The sequence below is a fragment of the Rhinopithecus roxellana genome, chromosome 4 (assembly GCF_007565055.1).
Source record: "Rhinopithecus roxellana isolate Shanxi Qingling chromosome 4, ASM756505v1, whole genome shotgun sequence".
NCBI classification, from domain to species: domain Eukaryota; kingdom Metazoa; phylum Chordata; class Mammalia; order Primates; family Cercopithecidae; genus Rhinopithecus; species Rhinopithecus roxellana.
The window spans coordinates 22222182-22247141 of NC_044552.1; the positions used below are offsets into that span (position 1 = coordinate 22222182).

The following is a 24960-nucleotide window of genomic DNA, read 5'->3' on the forward strand; positions in this document are numbered from 1 at the left end:
GGGATGTCACAGATTTGGAGGTCTGAGTCTTATAGTGCCTGCTTGAAGTTTTTTACTTCTCTGTGGCCACAGGCACAGTCCCATCCTCATATTTGAGTTCTGGGATATTGCTGGTGATAATCTCAGCACCGTGTATTTGTTTTAGGTTTTCCGTGGAGGAAAAGTAAAGCCAGCCTCCTTCTATGCAGCCATTTTGGAACCAGAGCTCTCACACATTCCATGGAACATTTCTAGCCAGAAAGGTACAAAGAATAGCAAGGAAACAAACTTTTTTTTTTTTTTTTCTCTTCAGTATTTCAGTTGACTCACAAGAACATAAAATGTGACCTATTTTTTCATGTGGCCCCTTTAAATGTTAACTTAATATCTTAGATAAAAATAGTTTAAAATATACATCCACTGAAGTTAAAAAGAAAAGAAAAAAGAAAAAATAGTTTAAAGTTTTATTATTCTTTGATAGTTTTTCTTTCTTTCTTTTTTTTTTTTTTTTGAGACAAAGTCTTGCTCTGTCACCCAGGCTGGAGTGCAGTGGCCGGATCTCAGCTCACTGCAAGCTCCGCCTCCCAGCCTGCGGACTGACAGGTTTACTCCATTCTCCTGCCTCAGCCTGCCGACTAGCTGGGACTATAGGTGCCCGCCACCGCGCCTGGCTAGTTTTTTTGTATTTTTTAGTAGAGACGGGGTTTCACCGTGTTAGCCAGGATGGTCTCCATCTCCTGACCTCGTGACCGCCCGTCTCGGCCTCCCAAAGTGCTGGGATTACAGGCTTGAGCCACCGCGCCCGGCCGATAGTTTTTCTTTTGATGCTACACCTAGTGACTACCATATTTTAAAACAGACATGTTCTAATTGCTCTTGAATCTTCAACTTGAAAGAAACTCTATGGTTTTATAAATTAGTGATAACAGTGAGTGTCCTCTTTAAAAAATATCTGCCATTTCTGACAAATGACAAATAGCTCATATTATTTTTTCTTAAAAGGAACTCTATTCTTTTAACATATAGTTTCTCTTGTTTAATAAAACTGAAAGTAAAGAGTAGATAGAAATAGTCCTACATCAGTTCAGGTCAGGTTTTGTTGCCAACAGAGTTACGAACACTTTTAGTTTTCTACCTGGGCATGGTGGCTCTCACCTGTAATACCAGCTACTTGAGAGAATTGCTTGAGGTCAGGAGTTTGAGATCAGCCTGGGCAACATAGTGAGACTCAAAATAAAAAAAAGGAAAGCATTTAGTTTTCTGACCATTTTATTTTTGTTTTTTATTTGAATTTTTAATTTTTTTTTTTTTTTTTTTTTTTTTGAGACGGAGTCTTGCTCTGTCGCCCGGGCTGGAGTGCAGTGGCCAGCTCTCAGCTCACTGCAACCTCTGCCTCCCGGGTTTACGCCATTCTCCTGCCTCAGCCTCCTAAGTGACAGGGGCTACAGGCGCCCGCCACCACGCCCGGCTAATTTTTTGTATTTTTTAGTAGAGACAGTGTTTCACCGTGTTAGCCAGGATGGTCTCGATTTCCTGACCTCGTGATCCGCCCATCTCGGCCTCCCAAAGTGCTGGGATTACAGGCTTGAGCCACCGCGCCCGGCCGTTCGAATTTTTAATTTTTTTATTTCAATAGGTTTTTGGGGGGACAGGTGGTGTTTGGTTACATTAATAAGTTCTTTAGTGGTGATTTCTGAGATTTTGGTGCATCCATCATTTGAGCAGTGTACACTGTACCCAATGTGTAGTGTTTTATCCCTCACCAACCCCCACCCTTTTCCCTGAGTCCCCAAAGTCCAATGTATCGTTCTTATGTCTTTGCATTTCTGACCATTTTCGATTCAGAATTATGGATAAGGGATTTTCAACCTATATTGATTATGTCTGGAAGTTCTGTTTGTTTCTTTAAAAAAATGTTCATGTAGCAGCAGATAACGACTACAACCAGAAATAAATGAGATATTGTTTCAGCAAATTCTTTTTTTTTTTTTTTTTTTTTTTTTTTTTTGGGATGGTGTCTTGCTCCGTTGCCCAGGTTGGAGTACAGTGGTGTGATCTCGGCTCACTGCAACCTCTGCCTCCTGGGTTCAAGCCATTCTCCTGCCTCAGCCTCCCTAGTAGCTAGCTGGGACTACAGGTGTCCACCACCACGCCCAGCTAACTTTTTGTATTTTTAGTAGAGATGGGGTTTCACCATATTGGCCAGGCTCGTCTTGAACTCCTGACCTTGTGATCCATCCACCTCAGGCTCCCAAAGTGCTGGGATTACAGGCTTGAGCCACTGTGTCTGGCCACAAATTCTTGATACTATATTATGTTTTTGCTACCAGGCAAAAGGGGCTCACTGCTGGATGTGCTAGAAGCCAATACTATGACACTGGATTTCTAAGAAAAGAAAAACTTTTTATTATAGGTTGACCAACAAGGAGACAGGAATCTAGCTCAACTGTATCTCCCTGTGCTGGCTTTAAGATAGTGATTTTATTAGAAAAGGTTTACTGGTGGATTCTGGAATTAGCAGGTGATTGGTGGAAGGAAAAGGGAGGTCTAGAAAGTCCTCAGAAATGCATAGTTGTCTCTCCATTCCTCTTCGTGGGTCCCAGGTGCAAATTCAAAGGGAGTTAGTATGAAACATGCAGTGGAAATTTGGGTGTGACATTAGCAAGCTTGTTCTGTGCAAACTCCATTTGGCCATATTGGTTCCAATTAATTTTGGCCACTTTTGTTATCTCACAAATGGAGGGAATTTCTGTGTTTCAGAAAGTTATTTATTTTCTTATCTGCTATCTGGCAAACTCAAGAATTTCTGTCAGTTATTGGTTTCCTGTTCTTTGGGGCACAATTTCAGTTTCAACTTTTCAGCAAGTTGTTTCTTTTCTTACATGCTATCCTATAAACTCAAGAATTTTATCATTAAAAAAACCCCTTTGGGGCATGATTTCTTTATCAAACTTAAAAAAAATCCCCAATATAACAGGGAATTTCCAGCATTTTAACCTGAAACTGAAGACCATCATTGAATGCAGGTTTCAATTGCCAATCTAGAAGTTTACTAATTCTTCTGTGTATTGGAGCGTAGATGTGCATATCCTTGTCAATCAGTTTGGCCTAAGGGAGTCTTTCTTTTAATCATCTTTTCGAATAGGAAAAAGCCTCAAATTAAGTGTTTTCTCAAACTTTTTCATTATAGCTACCTCATTTCTAACAAAATTTTAGTGCCACAGTTATATTGTGTAACTGCTTATGTACAGAGGCTCTTTGGAGGACCACCAACCATTGTAATACTGAAGATTTTTGCTACCTCCCCTGGAATCAATTTTGCCCCTGTGGGGGTGATATCATCCCTGATATGAAGGTATACACTGAGAGAAATAAGACAAAATATTACACCAAATTTTAACATAGGTGACAATACTTTAAAAGAAAATTAGTTTAAAAAATTTAGTCATTATTTCTGGGATACGAGATAATGAGCAATTATTTCTTTTATTTCCTAGTTTCCGTTATGTACTTATATATACCTATAGGGGATGTTGTAAAGATTCTATAATATTATGTATGTATTCTATAATTTTAAGTATGTGAAAGAAAAACTGTATCTTTTCCTTTGCTAAGTCGTAGGTCTTTAAATATATTAAATTTTAGGGTTAGATGATTTACATATCTTTAGTGTTAACACAAACTGAATATATTGCTTTACTATTCATTACCCAATGAGAATTTGTGATATTCTGCAGATTTGATAACATTTTCATGGAGATTTAATTAAAAGCATTGACATAATCATTCTGTAGACATTTATTGGCTATGTAATTCATGTCAGAAACTGATTAGACACAGCAAAATCACACATGAATAAGAAGGTCTATATTGTTGAAAAGCTTACTAATGCATCTTCTTCAAACAGACATACAAACAAATAATGAAATAAAAATGGGATAATGCCATATTCTTATATGGTCAGAGTTTTTAGGGACTATAGGCCATAGACCGATGAGATTTCTAAATACTTTTCAGTTGAGATAAGATTTCAGCAGGGTATAGAAGGTTGAATAGAAGGTTTTTGAGTGATAAATGCCTAGAAAGATTTAGGATCACTCATTTTTAACAAAGGAAAATTGATACTCTTTTTCAGTGGCCACAATTTTATCATTCTATACTTTTGTCTTTCTTCCATAGTTCTTATGACACCATAAAGTTTACAGTGTCTTCATGCTTTCCTTAGCCTCTGATTTCACTGTCCTCCCTCATATTTTTTATGTTTACCAAGGTATGTACAACTGACAATTTTAGAGTCACTTGCAAAGAAAATATAACTATTGGGTACTGGGCTTAATACCTGAGCGATGCAGTAAGATGTACAATAACCCCCCATGACACGTGTTTATGTATGTAACAAACCTTCACCTAAAATAAAAGTAAAAAAAAAAAAGAAGAGGAATCAAAACCTTGAAATAAAGGTATGATGTTCTTGCTGTGGAAATTTAGAAGCCACAGGGTTTAAGGATTGTAGAGAGATCCTAAGCCCTTATTACTCCCATCCTCCTACTCAATTACTTCATGTAGGCTGTGACTTACTGTCTTTGAAATAACACAGCAAGGGCACTGTAGATGTGAGGAATCTTTCACTTACAGAGAGGATTTTCAATCTCTGAAATGGCTGATTTACAGAGAAGTGGAGTCGTTTATTCTCTAGCATAGCGATTTCCAAATTTTGAATGTATTTACCAGTAAAACAAAGTAAAAACAAAGTAAAGCAAAGTAAAAACATAAGCTTGCTAAATTTTCTTTTGTCATTTAAGAGCATCAGGCTTTGAACGTGAATGTGTTTTGGATAAATAAATTGATTTAACTTCTCTTGATAAATGCCAACATTTCTTTAGTGCTCTACATTCTACTTTTCTTCCATCTAATTCACGATTTTGCTGAACATTTTTTCATCCACAGTATTCTCCTCAGTGCACTCTTTACATCTTTGTTTCGTAAAGTGTAGATCGGAGGGTTAAGGCTGGGTGTGATGATTGTGTAAAAGAGAGTGAAGAACTTCCCTTCATCTTGGGATATGGTATTCTGTGGCTTCATATATATATAAATGATTGTTCCATAAAACAGAATTACTACTGTGAGGTGGGAACCACATGTATTAAGGACCTTTTGCCACCTTGTTGCTGACTTGATCCTCATTACAGCTTGAGTGATGGATAACTCCATATGAGATAAGAATTAGTGATAGAGGTACAAAAAGAAATACCACTCCAAGAGCAAAGACAACAATCTCAATTACTTTTGGATAGACACAAGCCATCTTGATCAATGCTGGCATCTCACAGAAAAAATTATCCACTTCCCGGTGCCCACATCTTGGCAACTTCAAAGTCAAGGAGCAAACGATTAAGGCACTGGCAAGACCACTCAACCAGGCAGTGAGCACCATTTTCTGGCAAAGCTGAGGGTGCATTATTAAGGTGTAGTGAAGAGGTTGACAGACAGCAGCATAACGATCATAGACCATCATAGCCAATAGAAGACATTCTGTGGCTCCCAAGTCAAGGACAAAGAAGAATTGGAGCACACACCCTCCATAAGTAATAGATTTTTTTGGACCCCATTGATTTGCCAGCATCTGGGGGATAATGCTAGTTGTATAACAAAGATCCAAAAAAGACAAATTGGATAAGAAAAAAATACATGGGGGTATGGAGCTGAGCATCTAGATAAGATACAAGAATGATGACATTGATACTTGGATAGAGATTGCATTGAATCTTTATTTGGGGTAGTATAGGTATTTCAAAAGTATTAATTTTCCCAATCCATGAACATGAGGTATTTTTCCATTTTTGTGTCTTTTCTCATTTTAAATATCAGTGTTTTATAGTTTTCAAGTGTAAAAATCTTTCACCTCCTTGGTTAAATTTGCACCTAGTTATTTTAATTAATTTATTTTTTAAATTATAAATGGGATTGCTTACTTAATTTCTTTTTCAGATGATTGTTATTGCTTAGAAACACTGCTGATTTTTGTATATTGATTTTGTAACCTGTGACTTTACTGAATTTGTTTATTTGAATAATTTTTTTTTTGTTGGAGTTCCTAGGGTTTTCCAAATAAAGGATCATGTCATCAGAAGAGACGATTTCACTTCTTCATTTCCAATTTGTATACCATTTTTTCTTTTTCTTGCGTAACTGCTCTGGCTAGGACATTCAATACTATGTTGAACAGAAGTGGTGAGAGCAGGCATCTTTGTCGTGCTCTGGATCTTAGAGGGAAAGCTTTCAACTTTTTATAATTATGATGTTAGCTGTGGGCTTGTAATATATGACTTTTACTGTGTTGGAGAAAGCAGATTCTCAGAATATAATCTCCAGATTTTGTAATCTACTGATACAATTACATACTGATTACCTACTCTGTATTATGGAATCTAAAAAATTTCTTTCAACTAAGTTAGATGAAATTGTCTGTTGAATCATCTAATGATACTTTCTGAAAGATCTGTGAGCAGGAATTATCTTTTGTTCCCTATAGGCTCTCCACATCTGTTATAGGAACTGGCATATAGCAGGTATTCATTTAATGTTTGTTAAAGACATAATTCCATACTTTCTAATATTAAAATCAATTCTGCTAAAACTGGTCATGATTATATTAGCTTTGTTTTTCAAAGTAAACTTTATTTTAGAAAAGTTAATATGTGCATTATAGGAAGCTGAAAAACACAAGAAGAAAAAACAAAGTCATCCACAATCACAAGCAGTTTACAGTTTGACATGACCTTCTAGGTCCAGTGTGTACATAGACAAAACATTCAGTTTTATGGGATTGAGATTATACAGAATGTATCATGCTTTTCCACATATCATGAATATTTGCCAATTTTAAATCCCAAAGCTGTGTATTGTGATAACCAAGAATACACAATACCGACTCAACCTGTTAGAAAAAAATGTAATTCTGCCTTTCTTGAGACAAAAATTTCGTTGAAGACAAAATTGGCAACACACCTCTAGATAAAAGTATGGGCAGAGTTCTGATTAAAATACTGTATTACCTTAATGCTCAATTTAAAATGAAACGTAAAGCAACAGAACATACTAAGTATAATGTTTCTAAGAGAATTAATTAGCAGATCTGTACCACTAAAATATTAGAAGGTATGTTTGCTTTGGATTACTTAATGTATTCCTATAGTATAGCCAAAAGAGACGCACACACATCAATGGCTATAGTCAAAATGTAAACACGAACACATCTGCCTTCATCTCTCCCTTTTTACTTCCTTCTGCCCCTCTGCTGCCAGCCTGATGAACAAGTAAGTCCTGACATATACTGCTCAAAGGTGGTTTAACAATTCCATGTCCAAGATGCATCTTTTCCATCAATTATAACAAAAAGATATTTAAAAATTAGCTAATTTACTAGCTCTACTTTTTATCATACATTGTTACCTCGAGGTATTCATAAAGTGTAGATGTTATAAAGTAATGAATTTTGTCAACAAAAACACAGGTACTTTACTAAAAATACTCTTATATACCTATGATTATCACCTAAAACCATCTTCTAGATATGGAGATATTGGCAAAAAGCTCTTTCCTTCACCTGTACTCTTTTCCCTTTTCCATTATCCTAGTGACTAAGTATAGGACCATGTCTAGCATAGATTAATTAATTAAGAGGTGGATTAGCAAAGGTCACTCCTAGGAGACAGGACTTCATAAAAACAAACGAAAGAACATTTACAAAGGGATTGTTTGAAGTCCTAGCCAAAGCAATTGGGCAAGAGAAGGAAATAAAGCGCATCCAAATAGGAAGAGAGGAAGTCAAATTATCTCTGTTTGCCAACGACATGATCTGTATCTAGAAAGCCCCATAGTCTTGGCCCAAAAGCTCCTTCAGCTGATAAAAAACTCCAGCAAAGTTGCAGGACACAAAATCAATTTACAAAAATCACTAGTATTCCTATATACCAATAACAGCCAAACTGAGAGTCAAATCAGAAAGGCAATCCCATTCACCACTGCCACAGAAAAGAATAAAATACCTAGGAATACAGCTAATCAGGGAGGTGAGGGATCTTGACAATGAGATTACAAAACACAGCTCAAAGAAATCAGAGAAGACACAAACAAATGGAAAAACATCCCATGCTCATGTATAGGAAGAACAAATATCATTAAAATGGCTATACCGCCCAAAGCAATTTATAGATTCAGTGTTATTTTTATCAAACTGCCAATGACATTCTTCACAGAACTAGGAAAAAACTACTTTAAAATTCATATGGAACCAAAAAAGAACCCATATAGCCAAGACAATCCTAAGCAAAAAGAACAAAGCTGGAAGCATCATGCTACCCAACTTCAAACTAGACTACAAGGCTACAGTAACCAAAACAGCTTGGTACTGGTACAAGAACAGGCACATAGACCAATGGAACAGAATAGGGAGCCCAGAAATAAGCTTGCACATCTATGACCATCTGATCTTTGACAAAGCTGAAAAAAACAAGCAATGGTAAAAACACTCCCTATTCAATAACTAGTGCTGGGAGAACTGGCTAGCTACATGCAGAAGATTGAAACTGGACCCCTTCCTTACACCACATTCAAAAATCAACTCAAGATTGATTAAAAACTTAAATGTAAAACCCAAAACTATAAAAACCCTGGAAGACAACCTAGGCAATATCATTCTGGACATAGGAACAGGCAAAGATGTCATGATAAAGACACCAAAAGCAATCACAACAGAAGCAAAAGTTGACAAATGGGATCTAATTAAACTTAAGACCTTTTGCATGGCAAAATAAATTATCAACAGAGTAACCAGGCAACCTACAGAATGTGAGGACATTTTTGCAAACTATGCATCTGACAAAGGTCCAATATCCAGCATCTATAAGGAACTGAAATTTACAAGAGAAAAACAAAAAATCCCATTAAAAAGTGGGCAAAGGACATGAACAGGCATTCCTCAAAAGACACATATGTGGTCAACAAACTTATGAAAAAGAGATCAATATCACTGATTATAAGAGAAATGCAAGTCAAAACCACAATAAGATACCATCTCACACATGCATGCCTGTGTTCATTACAGTACTATTCACAATAGCAAAGACGTGGAATCAACCTAAATGCCCATCAATGACAGATTGGATAAAGAAAATGTGGTACATATACAACATGCAATGCTATGCAGCCATAAAAAAGAACAAGATCCTATCTTTTGCAGGAGCATGGATGGAGCTAGAAGCTGTTATCTTTAGCAAACTAATGCAGGAACAGAAAACCAAATACCGCATGTTCTCCCTTATAAGTGGGAGCTAAATGATAAGAACTTATGAACACAGAAAAGGAAACAACAGACACTGGAGTCTACTTGAGGTTGGAGGTTGGGAGGAGGGAGAGGAGCAGAAACAGTAACTATTGGGTACTGGGCTGAATACCTGGGTGATGAAATAACATAAATAACAAACCTCTGTGACAAATGTTTACTTGTGTAACAAATCTTCACATGTACCTCCAAACCTAAAAAAAAGTTAAAAAACACAAAGAGATTGCTTTACTATGTCTATTTTTAACATATCTTGAGCATTAGGACTTATCCTTTAATACACAACAATATTAACTAAAATGCACATGTAGAACAACGGTTAGACCATGGAATCAATCTAACTCATGGGCATGGGCGCAGAATCCTTCGCCTGCATACTTCTTCCCTCAATCCACTGCGACCCAATGAACAATCAGCATACTGTCCAAAACATCTAGTTTAACAATTCCACTCAAAAATGCAACCACTCCCAGGAAACAACAAAAAAAGTGCTTAAAGGGTGTTACTTTATCCCTCTACTTTTAATCTATGTTGTACACTTTTAAACATGTAGATGTTTTAGAAAGAATAGATGTTTCAAATAGGATGTAAGTTTTCCACTATATACACAGTAGCATTGAATAAATCAGGCATATGTATAACATGAACTATAATTTGAAGGTGTCTTCTGAATAGGAATATTCTGGCCTAGAACCCTTCCCCTTCCGATCTCTAAATCAACCCTGAGGGCAGGTATAAGCATCCTTAATACTTGTAGAGGATTTTAGCAATTTCACTTTTGTGTTTTTAAGAACAGTTTTCCCTATGAATTTTAACACAAAGTGTACTTAACGTATTAGTTTACTAACTCTACTTTTGTCATGCACTTGCAATCCCTTTAATGTTGTAAATTAGGACTCGTTTGTCCACTTACATACACTACATACACAGCACAGTAAAAGAAAATGCAGACACAAGGGACAATGGTCAAGTGTGCCTCACCATAAACACACTGGTATCTCAATCACCCTTTGCACTTTCTGCTCCTTCTTCCTTCCCAAACCAGCACAAATATAATAAATGTGTACTGCTCAGGGAAGTGGTTTGATCAATTTCCAAAAGACAATATTTCATATTAATTAAAAGGGTATCTACAAAATGTGTTATTTACTACCTTTAACATTGTGCACTTCTAAACATCTAGAAAGACTAGGTGTTTCAAATAAGGACTTCAGTCTGTCCACCATATACATAGCAGTGTTGAATAAACTGCACACATGTAACAATGGTTATATCTGAAAGTGTCTTCTAAATAGGAATATTCTGGTCTAGCCTCTCCACCACCAACCCGGTGGATATAGACACATGTCACTTCGAGCTGATGTTATCATTTCACTTCCAAAAGTCCTTTCCAAAGACAGCCTTTCTATGAATTTTAACAAAGTCTACATAGTAGAGTTAGTAACTGTACTTCAGTCATACATTGACAACCTCTTTAATATCTAGAGACTAGACTAGGTATAAAATTAGGACTCCTTTGTTCAGTATATACAAGATACATACAGTATAGTAAAGTTAAATGAAATGCATGTAACACACAGGCAATGGATTACGTGAAAATTTCTAGTAAACACTAGCAAAACAGTTTTTGCAATTTCACCTCCCTCAATCAAAAGAACAAATACAGAGAGTGTACACTGTTTACAGAGGTGGTTCAACAATTCCAGTTCCATGGCCGGGCGCGGTGGCTCAAGCCTGTAATCCCAGCACTTTGGGAGGCCGAGACGGGCGGATCACGAGGTCAGGAGATCGAGACCATCCTGGCTAACACGGTGAAACCCCGTCTCTACTAAAAAATACAAAAAAAACTAGCCGGGCGAGGTGGCGGGCGCCTGTAGTCCCAGCTACTCGGGAGGCTGAGGCAGGAGAATGGCGTAAACCCGGGAGGCGGAGCTTGCAGTGAGCAGAGATCCGGCCACTGCACTCCAGCCCGGGAGACAGAGCGAGACTCCGTCTCAAAAAAAAAAAAATAAAAATAAATAAATAAAAGAAACAATTCCAGTTCCAAATAGTATTTCCCATTAGTTTTTAAAAGCTATTTACAAAAAGTGTTATTCTAGTACTTCTACTTTTAAATACATCAAGCACTTCTAAATATCTAGAAAGACTAGATATTTCATAAAATTTGTCCACTGTGTACAGAGTACTGTTCAATAAAATTATACACATAACAATGGTTATAATCTGTGGTAACTTACAAATATGACAGTTTTCCCTTTAAACCATTCACCCTTCACTTCTTTCTCTCGGCCTTCAATCCAATGGACCAGTACAGGCACATGCCATGTTTATGGATGTTGGACAAATTTCTATCCAAAAGTCATTTACAGAAGACAAGGTTTCCTATGAATTTCAGCACAGAGTGTACAAAATGTGCTAATTTTACTAAGTACTTAGTCAGACACTGGCAACCTCTTTTACATCTATGGACTAGGTATTGCAAAATTAGGGCTCATTTGTTCATTCTATACACTATATACAGAGCAAAACTAAATGCACAAAACATACAGAAAAATGCTGTCTGAAAATGTCCAAGTATAAACACCCTCGCATAGTACCTTTTGCAATTTCTTCCCTCCGCTTCCTCTAAACTATCAAACAAGTGTAGACAGTACTATACTGCCCACAAAGATGGTTTAACAATTCAATTTCCAAAACACAATATTACGTATGAATTTTAGCCAAAAGATATTTACAAAGTGATATTTTGCTACCTCTCTATTTAATATACATCGTTCTAAACATCTAGATAGACTACATGTTTCAGGTAAGGAGTTAATTTGTCCACTATGTGCACAGCAGTCTTGATTAAACTGCACACATGTAACAATAGTTATAATTTGAAGTTTTCCAAATATGAACATTCTGGCCTAGAAATCTTTCCATCTCCATCAACTCAGTGGGCAAGAATGCTCAAATTTTCAGAAGACAATCTTCCTAGCAATTTTAGAACAAAATGTACAAAAGTATTAGTTTACTAACTCTACTTTTGTCATATCCTGCCAACCTCTATAACATCTAGAAAGACTAGATGTACATTAGGACTTGTTTTCCTCGATATACATTGTATACACAGATAAGCCAAATGCACAGACATAAGATATAATGGTTAATCTTGTCTCACTGTAAGTACACTGGTGGCATAGAGCTTTCTGCACAGCCTCCTTCTCCTCCTGCCCTGAAGCAGTGCACAAACACAATGTATTGTTACTCAACTGGTGGTTTGGATATCCCCCCCACCACCAACATTTCGTATGAATTTTCACAAAAAGACATTTACTAAATGTGTTATTTTACTATCTCTGATTTAAGGACTTCAGAACATCTACAAAGACTAGACATTTCAAAAAAGTTTAAGCATTGTCAACCATATATACAGTAGTGAGGAATAAAATATATACAAAACAATGGAAAGAATGTGAAAATATCTCCTAAATCTGATGAGTCTGATACAGAACCCTCTTCTCTTCCTTCTCAGTTGTTCTGCTCCACGTCCTCTAACGCACTAAACAAATGTGGGATGTGTCCGCTCCTGTTACTGCTTTCAGAGGTGGTCCAACAACTCAATTTCAAAAAGTCATTTCCAGAAGACATCTATTTTCTATTTTTTTAAAAATAAATGGGAATTTACACGATATGTGATTTGCTAACTCTATCATATGTCGGTAACCTGTACACATCTGGAAGGGCTAGATGTGGCAAATGTTTCCTTGTAAAAGTTTTGGGGGAAGCTGAGAGCAGCTTTCCCATATTATACACAAAGTCATTCTATAAATGCCAGTAAATTTTCCCAAAGCATGGTGGGCATCTCCAGAGCGCCAAATGTGGCCTGTTACTCCATTTCACTCTTCCCACATCAAGGTCTGGTAGAAGGAAGGCCAGCTGCCGCATGGATGCTACTGTTCCACCCGTCCTCATCCGGGACTCCGCTCACCTTCCGGCCGTTAAGGCCATTGTCCGTTGCCATCAGGACCAGGTAGGTCTCGCCCATTCGGGACAGAGAGGCCTCCTGAGGACCCGATCTGCGGCGCCGTGGCCTAAAGAGAAGGCCAGGTCAGTCCCTAGCTCCGCCTTCGCGGGCCCTGCGCCCCAGCAGACTCCGCGTGGTTCTTCCCGCCCGGCACAACCGCCGCCATCCAAAGGCGCCGTGTCCCGGCGGCCACCAGGTCACCGAGGTGGGGTGGGGAAGAGAGGTTCGCCGCTGCTTCAGGACTGGGATCTCTGCTGGAACTCTCCACATTTTTAAATCAATTTGAAATTTTTAGTAATGTACGTTTTTTAGGTATTGTTTTTACTGACAAATTTTATTTCTAGATCTTTCATCAGTTTTCCCACACTGATCAACAAATAGGCCTTCATCACACACTAATCTGTAATGTCATTCCTTTTGTATTTAATATTCTAATGTAAAATGCACTAGGGTCTGTTTTGAGGCAATGTTGTTTCAATCATCTGCAAATAAAACTCTTTTTCTTTTTCTGAGACAGAGCCTCACTCTGTCACCCGGACTGGAGTGCAGTGGCACAATCTCTGTTCACTGCAGCCTCGACTTCCCAGGCTCAAGTAGTCTTCCCACTACAGCCTCCCGAGTAACTGGGACTACAGGCGTGGGCCACCACGCCCGGCTATTTTTTTGATTTTTTTGTGGAGACAAGGATCTCACTCTGTTGCCTAGGCTGGTCTCCAACTTCTGAGTTCAAACTATCCTCCTGCCTAGGCCTCACAAAACGTTGGGATTACAGGCAGGAACCACTGCTCCTGACCCCGAATCAAACTCTTAGTAATATTGATAGTATTTCAGTGCTGGCCAGAGCAAATCCTTGCTTATTATTAGTTTATGAAAATGGTTTGACTCTTCTAAGCTGTAATTAGATCAAATAAATCTTGAAATCAATTTGTTACAATCCAAACACAATGCAGACAATTATTGAAAATGTCTGCATTTAAATTTATATTCAAAATAGTTTTTTGAAGAATGTGGCATTTTGTTTTCCCCCCTTTTTTGGTAAAGATTAATAATACTTTAAAAATGTTCAACATATCTTGTTAAGTTTATCTTTATTGATATCATTTTATTTAATTACTCATTGCTTATTGTTGTTAGAGTTATATATGTATATTTTAAATTAATTTTTTTTCTTTTTTAACTTTTATTTTAGGTTTAGGGGTACATATGCAGGTTTGTTACTTGAGTAAATTGTGTTTTGCTAAGGTTTGGTGTTCAAATGATTTTGTCACCCAGATAGTGAGCATAGTACCCAATCAGTAGTTTTTCAACCCTCACCTTCCTTTCACCCGCCACCGTCAGGTAGGTCCAGGTGTCTATTGTTCCCTTTGTGTCCGAGTGTACTCAGTGTTTAGCTCATACTTATAAGTGAGAACATGTGACATTTGGTTTTCTCTTTTTCATTAATTCACTTAAGATAATGGTCTCCAGCTGCCATCCATGCAGTTGCAAAGGACATGATTTTATTCTTTTTATGGTTGCATAGTATTCCGTTGTGTATATATGCCACATTTTCTTTATCCAGTCCACCACTGATGGGTATCTAGGTTGATTCTATGTCTTTGCTATTGTGAATAGTGCTGTGATGAACATGCGAGTGCATGTGTCTTTTTGGTAGAACAATTTTTATTTCTTTGGGCATATACCCAGTAATGGGATTGTTATATCAAATGGTAGTTCTGAGTTCTTTGAGAAATCTCTAAACTGTGTTCCGCAGTGGCTAAACTAATTTAAATTCCCACCAGCAGTATATAAGTATTCCATTTTCTCTGCAACCTCGCTAACATCTGTCATTTTTTGACTTTTTAATAATGTCCATTCTGACTGGTGTGAGATGGTATTTCATTGTGGTTTTGATTTGCATTTTTGTAACTATTAGTGATATTGAGCATGTTTTCATATGCTTTTTGGCCATGTGTATGTCTTCTTTTGGGAAGTGTCGGTTCATGTCCTTTGCTCATTTTTAAATGGGGTTGTTTTTGCTTGTTGATTTGTTTAAATTTCTTATAGATTCTGGATATTAGACCTTTGTTGTATGCTTAATTTGCAAATATTTTTTCCTATTTTGCAGGTTGTCTATTTAATCTGTTGGTAGTTTCTTTTGCTGTGCAGAAGATTTTAAATATTTATTTTGTATATTTCTTTTTCACTGAATCTATAGGGATCTCCAACAACTTCCTTATTTATTTTTTGTATTAAAAATGGAGTGGATTCTGTTATCTTAAAATAATGATAGTTTTCTTTCTTCTTAATTTTTTGGGGGATATACCTGTATCTTTCAGCTAATGTAAAATAACAGTGGAAACTCTCGTTGATATTTGCTCTTAAACATTTTAGTTCAGAGGGACTAAAAGCAAGGTGCAACAAATTAAGAAGTAATGAATAGTGTGTAATGAGAGAAATAGAGCGTGTTTTGAGCTAGCCTAACCCAATTTGGTCATGTTCGACACCAGGGTCATTTTTGGTAGTTATTCATAGTGCCTAAAAAAGGTGAGGTGGGCATATATATGGTTAGCATTTACCACCATAATCTTATGTCCCAGTTATGATGAAAGTGACTCTGATCAAATTCTGCCATGCATATCGAGATTCGTTAACCAGACATTAGCATAAGATAGTTTATGTCATCTGCTCTGTAAATTTAATAAATCCACAACTCTCCTTTAAGATACTCCAATACTATCTTGTATAAAAGGTGTATTTGAAGAAGATAAGATAACAGTAGTAGGGTTTTACTTTCATGTCAACATCGAGAAAGTGGAACTTATCCATGGCTGGACACAGGCCCATTTAGGGAACAAGTCTTGGGCACTACCCCTAAAGTTTAGGCTACACATCTGGCTAGGTTCTTAAGCCCTTCATATAAGAATAGAGAATGTTTCTAAAATATGTTAGATAACCCTCATATATTTGGTGCCATTAATTTCAGGATGATAACAGATTTAAACCTCAATTATTATGTGAATTGGCTAGGTATCAGATGTTGACCAAAAGGTGGATAACTGAAGGGCTTGTGGTAGCTGCCTTGGAGGGCAGCCTTTCTGACTAAATGCTAGTTGACTTCCCCATCTAATAGTGTACAATTACTGATTAGAGCCACTCATGTCCATAGAATGTAATATTTGAATGAATAAATGCACTTATATCAATTGCCTGACAAAGTGTTTTAAAGTATACTACAGTTATCATGACAAAGTTTTTCTCTGAAGAAACTTGTCTATGAAGAATAGTGAGATTGGTAATAGAACATAAATAAAAAGAACTACCAAGGAACATTTCCATCCAACTAACTTCAAAGAGGATAAAATTGACCTAGAGTTAATTGCCTAGTAGAATTAATTTCTACACAGTGATTTGGAATTTGGGAGTACAAATAGTGAAAACAGGTACTGGAATTGCTTCAGTGTTGGGAATGGACCCACATAGTCATAAATGGGTACTTATTGGTACTAGAAAATTTTCTCCACGATTACTCTACATTAAATATTACTCAGGTTTTCAGGACATGGAAGTAGCTTCTTTTTTAAAAATCCTTTCCATGTTACTTCTCCACCTAGATAGTTTCAAAAAGTGTATTATGTTTTGATTTCAAAATTTTATTCATTGAAACATAAACTTGTTCATTTCTATTCAAGACATCAAAATAAAGATAAATCACTGAATTGTAGGAAAGGTTTGTATAAATTAAATTCTAAAAGTGTGAGCTAAAAATATGCGTTATTAATACAGAAAGCTTCTTAGTAATAACACCAAATATGTGCTCCTTATAATCACATGGATCAAAATTGTACACTCTTTAGTTAAGGGATGTAATGGGGAAAAATAGAAGATTGGAATTGTTTTAATTGCATCTGTGTTCTGAGGAATGGAGCAGCAGCAGCAGCAGAAGAAAAGGTGTTCTTTTACTTAAAACAACAAATTCTAACTATTTTCTAATGCAAAGTGAGTGTATCTGTACCCCTTATTCTAGTGTTTATAGAAGATAGAGCCAGACAAATATTACTCTCTAAGTGATAGGGACAGCATTCCTTCACAGACACTACAGTTGAAAGAATCAGAGGTCCTAGATCAGAGACAAAGACAGATTGGAATAGAAGTTGGGGCCAAAAGTAAATAAGATTTCCAAAACATGGAGCAAGGGGGACCTAAAAAAAAACAGACACCCAGAGAGCAAAGCTCTGTGGTAGGGATTGCTAAGGAATTTTAAGAAGTCAAATATTCATTAGGCAATGTTTCCCTTTTTATCCTGCAGTATAATCCTCCTTTATTATTCCCAGTTCTTTATGAAAATCCTACTAACTGCATCCCCCATTTGTTAGTGGTATTTTAGAGAATAAAAGAAAATAGACTTGGTTCGCTGGTAAGAGGACAAGAAATAGTCTTTAAGTGGACAAGAAGCTGTTTCTCATAGTAGAAATTGGTGAGGACAGTGACCACAGGGACTCAACTGTGAGAGGAGGTTTAAAATGTATCAGGAGCAGTATTTTAAACAAAAATCTTCAAAAATAATAAAATCCTTCTCCCATAGAAAATAATTTCCAGAAATGCAATGAAGAGTATCACAATTTCTTCAGAAAGTAGATGGAGTTTTAAAATTTAACTTATGTATTAATACAAAAAACAATATCAGAAATGCCAGAAACCTGGATGAACTGGTATCTATAAAAGTGATAAAATGAATCAATGTACTTCAGTAAGTTGGGTACATATTTAGAATTATAAATTATCAGCATCTATACCCAGGTATTGCTTGAAAAAAATTACCAACTAATAATTAACTTAGTTTTTATAATGTGTTTGAAAATTTGATATGCCATATCATTTTTATGCAACATACTTCAATAATACATGTCAATACATTTCTTAAAAATATATTCATGGTAAAGTAGGTAAATGTATGTACTTGCAAAGATACCCAAACACATCAATTAAAATTATGGGATTAGAATTAGATAATATGTGGGTGTGTATGTATTTGACCTCTAGTAGTTTCTGTACTTTAAAATTCATCACTATATGACAATTACGTATCATAGCATCTTCAACTTGAACCCATTTATGATAGGTTTTTGTTTAAGAAGTGAGAGAAAATTAAGAACTGTTATGAATGTAAACAGTTATAGTAAAAATGGCATTTCATTTTCTGAAGATATTTGTGATTCTCTGAATTTGAATAATGTATTTTTTAGATTATAGTCTTCTAAAGAAGAGAAGTATTGAAAGAATTAGCCATTTACTTGCACTGAGGGGAGTCATTATATCCATTTTCTGCTATGGCTTCCTTAGTCCACCACTCCTCAAGTTGTGATGGTTGACTCAGTTAGAAGGGTTGCTTTTATCTTTAATCATAAATCATTATGAATTTCCTTGTCTGAACCAGTCAGTATCTACCACATTGTGGTTAATTGGGACCAGTCAGAGTGGAACTTCTTGTGGAAGAATCTGGAGATGTCCATATGAAAAGGAAATATGCAATAAACTTGATTGTATTATATTGCATTTTTCTGACACTAGGCATATGTGGTTTTGAAAATTACCTTTTTACTGGGCATTTTGTGAGTGGCAGAAACATTTTCCTGCCCTGGCCAAGGGCTAACCTTAGAAAAAGATAAATGTGATAAGTAAGAGATGATTTATGGATATAATATCTAAGAGAGCTGACTTAGTTTCTGAATATTGTTAAACCCTTTGAGACTGGTTCTCCACCACAGTAGTTAAGCATCATTATGATGCAGGTCAAGGTAAGACATTCTGAAATTTTCTAGGACATGTTTTTGAAGGCTTGGGATATTCTGCTTAACTCATATTTTTGTATTGTTTTTTAGTTAAAAATGAGAACAAGATGATTTTTGCCCTGTTTACAAACATTTGAATGAACACTGAAAAATTCATCCAAATTGTTAAAAATATTCGATACCTACTAAGAGTCATGGAACCCTATTATATGATGGTGAATCGAGAAAGAGCTATACAAAATTATGCTTTCAAGGAACTTATAATTACATTGGCTAGAGGCTTATCAGTTCTATAAATAATGGTTACAAAACAATGCAATTTGAACCTTCATAGAGATTTGCATGGCTTGTTAAGAGAACCATAGTCTAAGACAATGGACTTCAACAGGGGGACACGTTCTGGGATGCAGATAATTTTGTAGGGTTATAAAGTTAGTTTTAAGGAAATAAACTTCTAGATCCTCCTTGTCCCTTTGTTTTCTTCCCTAGCATTTTCTTGAGGAAATGCCAGGTTGAGGGGTTAGACAGGTTCTCTTTCCAGCCTTCACTTTCAAAGATCCCCTCTCCTGCTTCACAAAAGAAAGGCATAATTCCCATCTCTACTGATCTTACATATCATTGACGTTGTGAAAACCAGTGGTACACCAAAGAAAGGGACAACTCAAAATTCTGGTGCTGTGCTCCTCATCATTAAAGATGGCATGATGGAAGAGAAACTACATATTTTTAGATTCTAGCAATGTATCTTTCTAAATCTATCTAAATTGACCACTATTATTAAATAATGGGCACTTTTAGAGAAAGGTATCAGATCATGGCAGAAATAAAAGTTTAAAAAGTAATCACATTGTCCCATAAAAGCTAAATATTATATTATGATAAATAGAAATAAAAAGATTTATTCTTTTATGAAATTCCACTACATATAAACATTACCACATTTCTAAAAATTCACATAAATTCCCCAATTCCACAGATGTATGTCAAAAGCCTAACTGGTTTCAAACTAATCATATTATCTTTCCATTAAGTTGAGACAATCATGGAATAAATATTTCATGAATGAAAGATAAATGGATAAGACTGTGTCATTACCTTTAAAACCCTTTAATTTGTGGCTTCCTTGTATTATGATAGAGTAGTAATAGACGTAAGTAACAAAGACCCTTTACTCAAGATACCGATTTGAAATTTCATTGAAAAAAAAGTGAATTGTTTTAAATGGGGCTTATGACAATTGTCTTATAAACTGCACTGTTTTCATCAAACACAAATATTTAGGTGGCATTACAAAAGATTGGGTGTACAAAATCATTATTGTGTATATATATCTTTTTTCTCAAGCTCCAATAGAATGAACATTATTTGTATATTACTTAATATACACACCATAATGCATATGAAGCCATTTACTCAGGTCCATATTTTGGAAGAGGCATGGATTAACATTGAAAATACAAAACTAGATAACCAAAACAGTTGCTATGGGGTTTTAGAATAAATTAAATGCATTCACATTTATGTTTATATCCATTTGTGTTATATTTCAAGCAAAAATAAAATTTCTAATGATCTGTTTTATCCGATGATATACCAATGATTAGGGACATAAAGGAGCTAAGTAGAATGGTTGTAATTTTGTTTGCATCTACAAAATGTTTGTATATAATAATTATATTTATTGATCTCTATGATGTAGGAATTACTTGCCTTTGTAAAAATTAAAGAAAATTAGAAAACATATTTAATTGCCTTATTAACTTTAGTCTTTTTCTATGACTTGCAGTTTCTCTTTATTTTTGTAGATTTGTGGTGAAATCTCATCAGTTTCTTCAGGGCGTCCTTCATGTCCTTATTTCTTAAGGTGTAAATGAGCGGGTTGAGACTTGGAGTGATGATGGTGTAAAAGAGGGTGAGGAACTTGCCCTGGTCTTTGGAAGCACTGTTACCTGGTTGCAGGTACATGTAGATAATAGTTCCATAGAATATAGACACTACAGTAAGATGAGATCCACAGGTATTCATTGCTTTTCTCTGGCCTGCTTTTGACTTCATTCTCAGCACAGCTTTGGCAATGTAGCCATAGGATATAAGGATAAGGATGAGAGGTGTGAGGACAATTATAATGCCTAAAGTGAAAACAGACATTTCAACTGTTGTGGTGTCTACACAAGCTATCTTGACCAGAGCTGGCAACTCACACAAGAAATGATCCAGAAGGTTGTTTCCACATGTGGGCAAATTCAGAGTGAGTGTACATAGTACTACAGAATTGGCCATACTAATACTCCAGACCATGATAATCATCTTTAGACATAGATGTGGGTTCATAATTACAAAATAATGCAAAGGCTTACATATAGCTGTAAAACGATCATAGGACATAACAGCCAGGAGAAGGCACTCAATTGAGCCCAACCACATGTAAACATAGAGTTGGATGATACAGCCCACATAACTGATGGTCTTATCAGGTCCCCACAAGTTGACCAGCATCTGAGGGATGATGCTGGTTGTGAAACATAGATCTAGGAAAGATAAATTTCTGAGGAAAAAGTACATTGGTGTATGAAGCTGGGAATCCAGGAGAGATGCGAGAGTGATGGCTGTGTTACCCACCAATGTAATTAAGTAGAAGACGGCGACAGCTCCTGACAGGATCATCTCCATTTTTGGATGGTCAGAGAAGCCAAGCAGAATAAAACCATGTAAAGAACTATAATTTCTTTGGTCCATAGTCCTTCAATGTCTAAATCCTAGAGTGAGAAGAGGAGGAGGTAGATGATGATAGGAGGATAAGGAGAAGGAAGAAGAAGGAAGAAGAGGTAGAGGAGGAGGAGGAGGGAGAGGAAGAAGAAAAGGAAAAGAGGAAGAAACAATTTGTCAACATGAACTATCTAAATAATTTGATAAAATACAGAACTAAACAAAGGGAGATAATTTATGTTACTAATTGAAAAAATTTAATGGATAAAAGTAAAAATTACAGCCAAGAAATCTGCTATTTGTCATAGATTCTTTTATGGCAATGAGTTTAATATTAGATTTTTTAAAAAATCCAGGTGACCATGGGGAGTTCACTTTTAAACTTGAGGTCTGAATTATCTCACATGTAGATTTGAAAGTTTGAAATAGATGCTGGTTCTAAAATGACCCTATGATTCTTTATAAGCTAGTTAGCCTGATAAAATAACATATTCTTTTATTTGATCAGTAAATTCACCTGTAAAATTTAAGTACTGGGCTAATGGTAGGATGAGGAAAAGATGTGATAAACTGGAGGATGAACCTGGGGACATTATGCTAACTGAAGTAAGCTGAAAGACAAATACTGCATTATTTCATTTATATATGGAATCCAAAAAAGCTGAACTCATAGAAGTAGAGAGTAGGGGCAGGAGATGGATGGGAAAAGGGGAGATGTTGATCAAGGGTACTGAGTTTCAGTTAGAAAAAAGGAACCAGCTTTAGTGATCTCACAGAATGGTGACTACAATAAACAGTAGTGCATGATCTCAAAATTACTAAGAGTAGATTTTAAGTGTTTTCACCACAAAAAATAAGTATGTTAGGTGATGGGTTTGTTAATTAGCCTGATTTAATCATTACACATTATAAACATATATTAAAACATTATATGGTACCCCATAAACATATATGATTATTGTTTGTTCATTAAAAATATAACTTACAAAAGAATGAGGAAAGATTGTTCCTCTTTTTTCATATCTTAGTGACTAAGCACCTGCGATCTCCTACTTTGTTTTGTAGGACATCTGGTATTTACCCTTGGACGCTTTGTCTTTCTCATCCTTAACACCTTACTTATCACCAAAACTGGTAAATTTGGATGCAAAAATATATGCTAATTATCCTTTCACTTTAAAAAATCCCTACCACCACTACCCTAATCCAAACCACTATGATTTCTTTTCTGGATTCTGGCAATAGTCTTGCATCCAGTCCTTGCATCCAGTCTTATGCCTTTACATTGTTACAACGTTTGATAAAATCATGTCATCCATCTCCTTAAAACTTGTCAGCCACTTTCCACTACATTTAAGAAATACTATATTGTATACTTAAAATTTTGTGAGGAGGGTAGATCTTATGTTAAATGTTCTCATCACATGCACACACATACACAAACACAATAAAGAAGGTGGGAGGAAACTGTTGGAGGTGATGGATGTATATATGGCATAGATTGTGGTGATGGTTTCACAGGTATATACTCACCTTCAAACTCATTAAGTTGTATACATTAAATGTGTACTGCTTTGGTATGTCAGTCATACTTCAATAAAGTGGTCAAAAAGCTAAAATAAAACATTTGGTTAAAAAATAACAGCCATTAGCCAGGTGTGGTGGCATGCTTCTATAGTCCCAGCTACTCAGGAGGCTGAGGCAGGAAGATCACTTGAGCCCAGGAGGTCGAGGTTGTAGTGAGCTATGATTGCACCACTGCACTCCACCTTGGGTGCTGGAGCAAGAACCTGTCTCAAAAACAAACAAAACCCAGATAAATATCAAACTCGTGCTTCTCTCTCTCTTTATATAGATGTAGTACAAAAAGTTGTGCTTTTTCTGTTTGTTATGCCATTTCAAAATTTTTTTGAATATTATTAAGAAATTACTTCCAACTGTGGCCATGATTCAAAAGTGGATACGTTTATGAGACTAACTGGAGATAGTGGTTGAAATAGCCGTTTTGAGAAAATCATTTTGTGATTTCCTTAGCATTAGCTTTTCAAAAATTACGATTTGATTCTGTGTTCTGCCATTGATCAAATTGGATAGAAAGAAAAATAATACTCTGAAAGATATTTCAAGCTGTCACACCCCATTAAAGTTCCATAATGTCTGAGCAGGGGCATGAATAATTAATACTTATTTATATTAACAGACTCGATGTGTATAATTGTGCCTAACTTCTGAATAAAGCAGGGCTTCAGTTAAAATTATATAAAAACCTGAACCTGAAAATTCTTTTAAAATTAAAATCAATATTATGCTGTTAATTTCTTAACTATTTTCATTATTACTATAGTCTGTAAAGATTAAGTCAGGAAAGAATAAAAGTCCTCCTTCTGCCTATTAAAAAGTGACATAGAAAAATCTTCAAATAAATTTTCATGCACAATATGAGATTTAGAAATGGATAAATAAAATCCGAGTCCTTTAGGACTCCACAACCTTCAAGAATAAAATATTTCACTGACAGATTTCACAGATGGCAATAAAAAAACTAAACAAAACAAAATTTAAAAAAAGTATCTGAATTCTTCATTTTCAATTTAATCTGTATTTCTCGCTTTTGTTTCTGCCGGATCAAAATGTTTGATATCACAAATCAAGAAATAGCTTCATGTCCTCCTCTTATAATAAAGAATAAATTTAATGTTTCTTTCACAATCTAGATAAGGAGAATTTCTCTGCAGAGATTTACAATATTTGTTCTCAGACTTCTGAAATAAAACCAGCCCTTACAGATCTAAGTTCTTTTTCTTCTACTTTCTACAAATTGTTTTACCAACCCAGGCATACTGTTTCTCCAAGAGATTAAGGATGAACATTACTGCGATCCAGAGAGAGTTCCTTTGCCATTCTACTTCTCGACTTTTGTAGAGTCCACACTATGGAAAATAGATCCCAGTGAAGCATTTTTTCTCCAGGGCTGTAAATTTCTCATGTTTTCCCTGCGGTTGCCATGGTGAATTCTGCTTTTCCCAAAGTGTGTTAGGGTAGAGATTCTCAACAGGACTCCTCTTTCTTGAATATATGACTTCAAGTAAGAGGATGAAACCTGTCACAAATTCTTACTTCTTGTTCTGAGTTTAAATCAACCTGCAAGTAGG

General features: G+C 35.9%; 1 protein-coding gene across 1 annotated transcript; it reads right to left on the reverse strand.

The window, feature by feature from the left end:
• Window positions 1-20875: 20875 nt before the first annotated feature.
• On the reverse strand, window positions 20876-21838 carry LOC104653692 (olfactory receptor 2W1). Its single transcript, XM_010352747.2, has one exon. It carries the CDS (start codon window positions 21836-21838, stop codon window positions 20876-20878), a length of 963 nt encoding a protein of 320 aa, XP_010351049.2.
• Between the last annotated feature and the right edge of the window lie 3122 nt (window positions 21839-24960).

Coding starts and splice junctions, on each gene's coding strand:
- LOC104653692 (XM_010352747.2), bottom strand. CDS start 21,838: ATGGACCAAAGAAATTATAGTTCTTTACATGGTTTTATTCTGCTTGGC.